Source organism: Salvia splendens, chromosome 1 (genome assembly GCF_004379255.2).
Source record: "Salvia splendens isolate huo1 chromosome 1, SspV2, whole genome shotgun sequence".
NCBI classification, from domain to species: domain Eukaryota; kingdom Viridiplantae; phylum Streptophyta; class Magnoliopsida; order Lamiales; family Lamiaceae; genus Salvia; species Salvia splendens.
Window position 1 is genome coordinate 38,759,809 of NC_056032.1, and position 4,933 is coordinate 38,764,741.

A 4,933-nucleotide genomic window follows, 5' to 3' on the forward strand; every position below is an offset into this window, starting at 1 on the left:
ACCAACTCCGGACTGCGCGGCATGGAATCACACCAGAATTTGCCCCAAAATTCAACCAACATTTACGGAGGCGAATCAGAGAAGCGGATCCCAGTGCCCTGACTACTTCCGATGGATTCACGAGGACTTGCGCCACTGGAGAAGCACGGGGATCACCGAGGAAATGGTGGCGGAGGCGCGGCGCATTTCCGGATTACGATTTTAGGCGGGAAAATGTACGTGGGGAATTTCGAGGAGGCGTTTCAGTCGCGCGGCTCGTTTACGCTGTGGGGATTCGCGCAGCTGATGAGGAGGTATGGTGGGAAATTGCCCGATCTGGAGCTGATATTTGACTGCAATGATCGGCCGGTGGTGGAAGCGGAGAAGTACGAGGCGGCAGGGGCGATTCCACCGCCACTTTTCAAGTACTGCGCGGATAATCGCACCGTCGATATCGTCTTCCCCGATTGGTCTTTCTGGGGCTGGTAATGTGCTTCTTCACATGCTGATATGATGATCAAATTTTAAATATTGACAATCTTGAATACTCCATCCATCTCAAGATTATAGTCATCTTTTAATGCAAAGAAAGAAAAAAAAAATTATAGTAGTAATTTTTAATGCAAAGAAAGAAGAAAAGAGTATAGTTACACAGATTAAGAAACTTTATTACATATTTGAAAAACTCAAATGGAAACCGATTCCTTATTATGTTGTTATACTCACAAAAAATGAAAGTTATAGATTGCTAATTTTTGTTTGGATCACTAAATAGAATAATAATGTAAATTTACACTCATTTAATTGAAGAAAAGAGAAATGGTCAGGGGTATTTGTCCCTAATTACAAACTTTGGCCAAAATTTAGTACTCTGAGAACTTTAAAACTGGTCAGGGGTATTTGTCCCTAATTACAAACTTTGGCCAAAATTTAGTACTCTGAGAACTTTAAAACTGGTCATGGCTAAGTTGATGACTTTTGCGAAAACTTTAAAAGTTTTTAGGAAATAGTATCAAACTATGGCCAATGTTTGTGAGAAATATCAAATTTTGGCAAGAGTTTATGATTTTTTGGAGTAATACCCAAATGATAAAGGTTAGGCACCTTTTGGTGTATCTCTACCAAGTTTATGTTTTAGTTCTATCTTAAACAGTTTTTAGAGGTGGTTGACCATATATATACAATTGGGGTTTATGTTAATTTAAACATTTTTTGGTTTTCACGAGTAGGATTTGTAATTTAAATAGTTTAAGATTATAGTTATTGATTGATTATGACAAAATAAAAATTTGAATGATGTTATGGGGATGCAGGACAGAGGTAAATATAAGTGAAGGAAATGAAAGAAGAGATGGAGAAATCGAAATGGGAGGATAGAGTTCCCTACGCATACTGGAAAGGCAACCCCAAGGTTTCTAAACAAAGACACCAACTCATGAAATGCAACCTCACTAATCAACCCGATTGGAATGCTCGTCTTTACTCCCTCCTATCCTATCATAACTCTTCTATCTTGAAGTTATCTAACCAAACGGCCCCTAAATATAGACCAACTTTCTCTTGTTTTGATCATAGGATTGGGATGAAGAGGCTCGAAAAGCATTCAACCAGACCAATCTTGCAAACCAGTGCACCCACAGGTTGTGTTTTTTTACACAGGAGAAAACTAAGTGTTGTGTTGTTTCTGATTCTTGATTTCTTTTTTTGTGATTTAAGGTACAAGATTTATGCACAAGGATGGGGATGGTCTGTTAGTGAGAAATACATCCTAGCCTGCAACTCGCCCACGTTGCTCATCAACTCGCGTTGGCACGATTTCTTCTCACGGGGGCTCATCCCTCAACGCCATTATTGGCCGATTAGGGATGCCCAAAAGTGTAGTTCCATCAAATTTGCAGTTGAATATGGCAACAATCACACTGCAAAGGTATGTATCATCATATCATCTTTTCAATTATGTCACTCTTTTTTGACTGAATTCTGCTTTTTAGGCCAAGAAGATTGGTGAAGCCGGGAGCCACTTCGCCCACGAGGCTCTGAAAATGGAGAATATTTATGACTACATGTTCCATCTGCTAAATGAATACGCGAAGCTCTTCAAGTACAAGTCTAAGATTCCTCCAAATGCGACTCAGCTTTGCTCGGAGTTGCTGGCCTGCCCTGCACAGGGGAAGTTGATGGAGTTCATGGAGGAAACCATTGAGAAGTCGCCTAGTGATTCGCCTCCCTGCAAGATGCCTCCACCTTTCAAGCTTCGAGATCTTGGAGATTTTGCACGAGCGAATATGGAGGCCATCAACGAGGTGGAGGCATTGGAAGACGAGTATGGGAGGAAACAATACGAGAGAAAATGATTCAAGAGAAACTAATTTATACTTCATTTCAAGAGAAAGCTGTCGTCCATGTAAACCATCTTAAAATATAACAAAAATTATGAACTCAAAAACAAATGTCAAGATTTGAAAAAAGAAAAGAAATCATGTGATTAAGAAAGTTTTGAATTACTAATAAAAATAGAAATAGTGCTGTCTCAGCATTAAAGAAACTTGAATTAATAAGCTCTTTCCTTGAAGATGTCCATGCTCATCTCACTTGCATCAGTTGCTTGCAACTCAACCTGAATTCCATCCAACTCTCTCTTGAAACGATCTTTTGAACTCGCGTAAAGCATCTTGGTCCTCACCTTCGAAGTCTCGGGCGACCTGAGGCAATATCACAACAATTTCATGATTTCATCAAAAAAACAATATTTGCAAAAATTTGGAGTTTCATGTGATCTCACCATGCAATGAAGAAAATCTTGCTCTTGCGGCAGTTCTCATCAGTTGTAAAGTCGTAGTCGTAGACAGCATACCGACAATCATCAGCGGGCAAGCTATTGTTGAGGTCATCGTGAGTCTCATCTTGACCCCCGGCCTTCTCCACCACCACTTGCTGGAGTCCATCATCGAGTTTGAACACGATGTACCTGTAGTTCCGCTTAGCCTTTAGCTCCAAAAACTTCAGTTTGCACGCGTCGTCCACAGCAACCCCGGATGCAGAATTTGCCTGTTGAGAATCAAAATCATTAGCATCGAAACCATGATCACGTTTTTCTCTTAGAATCAGAAAAAAAATGGGAGCACATCAATATTCTTGATCATCAGACGCCTTAATGACTATATGTAAACCAGAATGTATAGCAGTTTTTTGTTGATAAAATTCCCCCCTAACTCTTTGATGGAAAATTGTGAATATATTATTTTCACCATTTTTCCGACTCTTTTCACATGAGATAAAAAAAAAGGTGGTCAGCACTAATATGTGATAAATTATCTAATACTTTCCTATACTTCATTTTCTTACTATAAATTTGTGAAATCTCTAATTAGAGATCCTTACTTCCTTACAAAACAGAGATCTGCATTATTTTTTGCATCATTCATGAATCTTGATCTTGTTTGAGGTCTAAATTCAAATATCACACACATAATTAGGCATTAAACAAGAGGTATTACACAGACAAACACACACATATTGATATTACTAATGCCAACTTGTCCCATAAGCAGTGACAAAATCAAGCAAATAGAATACATAAATTCATCTTATAATGCTGAGGAAATCAATCAAAATATCATGAAGAAAGTGGATATCAATGAGAGCCAAGCATTCTAGCAACGTAACATAAAAAAATAGAGGGAATGTAGATGAATGATGACATATAAAAAGAATTAAATGATGTAGGAATGGCAAAGATGACTTACCATTTTGCTCTTGAGTAAAAATTCGAGCAGCCTCGAGTAAATGTGATTACAGATCAGAGGGAGAGAAGAAGAAAATAGGGTGGAGAGATATGGATCCTTGAATTTTGGTAGGGCATGAAAGTTTCAAAGGATGAGAGATCTTTGAGGAAATTTGTTTATAAACTATATATGAACTGTAACATGAGGCCAATATATAATTTTGAAGCAGTATAAATAAAAAAATCATTATCTTACAACAAATTAAAAAGACTATGTATACATTAACTCACTACCATTATATTCTTATGTTAGTGTTTGAGCTCATCAAGATCGGATTGAGCTGGTGGAAGAATCAAGTCAGGAAATAGCCGTTGGGAACCAAAACAGGAACTAGCCGTTGGAAACGGTTATAACCGTGTTCGGCAAAAGGAGCTGTTCGGCCAAAGGAAGCTGTTCAGCAATTGGAAGCTGTTCAGCAATTGGAAGCTGTTCGGCAATTGGAAGCTGTTCAGCAATTGGAAGCTGTTCAGCAATTGGAAGCTGTTCGGCAATTGGAAGCTGTTCGGCAATTGGAAGCTGTTCGGCAAAGGAAGCTGTTCGGCGGTTTTCTTGATCGATACTTCTTAAGGGAGTTGCGATTCATTCCGGAACTAACAACAACAGAAATCAAAAGTGATAGAGAGAGAATTCAAGAGAGGAAGTGTTATCTTTCAGCTGTGCGTTTTTAGCTCTCGAAGCAAGAAGTTTTCGGGCGAGTTGAGGGTTTTCCATCTTGTAAATTCTTGAGAGTTTTGAGTGCTCTTATGTTTGTAATTTCTCGAGTGATCAATAAAGAAACACACCAGATTCTGCCCGTGGATGTAGGCTTACGCCGAACCACGTAATTCGCTTGTGTTCTTCCTTGCATGTTGTCATTTCATTAATTTTGCATTTCGATCATCACAACCGTAGGTTCATTCTTCACAACGTGGCGCCGTCTGTGGGAAATTCGTCCACTGAATTGATCGAGAAGGCATAAAGTTTTGGGAGTTCTTTCTTTGTTTCATCAAGAAGGCGCTCAACCTGTTTGAATAATGGCTGCAGCAAGGTTTGATGTTGAAAAGTTCACAGGCCGAAATGATTTTGGCCTATGGAGGCTGAAGATGAAAGCAATCTTGATGCAACAGGGTTTATGGGAAACCCTAAATGGTGGAGGCAGTAGTGAGGAGGAGAAGCCCGAGCCTGATGAA

The 4,933-nt window shown here is 39.2% G+C and overlaps 2 protein-coding genes across 2 annotated transcripts; one reads left to right on the top strand and one right to left on the bottom strand.

The window, feature by feature from the left end:
• Window positions 1-429: 429 nt before the first annotated feature.
• LOC121800054 (O-glucosyltransferase rumi homolog) lies at window positions 430-2,418 on the top strand. Its single transcript, XM_042199615.1, has 5 exons — window positions 430-464; window positions 1,293-1,390; window positions 1,555-1,619; window positions 1,696-1,906; window positions 1,971-2,418. The coding sequence occupies exons 2-5, from the start codon at window positions 1,319-1,321 to the stop codon at window positions 2,331-2,333; spliced, it is 711 nt and encodes a 236-aa protein (XP_042055549.1). The 5' UTR covers window positions 430-464; window positions 1,293-1,318; the 3' UTR covers window positions 2,334-2,418.
• Window positions 2,375-3,751, bottom strand: LOC121800065 (actin-depolymerizing factor 7-like). Its single transcript, XM_042199626.1, has 3 exons — window positions 3,726-3,751; window positions 2,762-3,027; window positions 2,375-2,681 (listed from the first exon to the last, which is right to left on the bottom strand). The coding sequence occupies exons 1-3, from the start codon at window positions 3,726-3,728 to the stop codon at window positions 2,531-2,533; spliced, it is 420 nt and encodes a 139-aa protein (XP_042055560.1). The 5' UTR covers window positions 3,729-3,751; the 3' UTR covers window positions 2,375-2,530.
• Window positions 3,752-4,933: the final 1,182 nt, after the last annotated feature.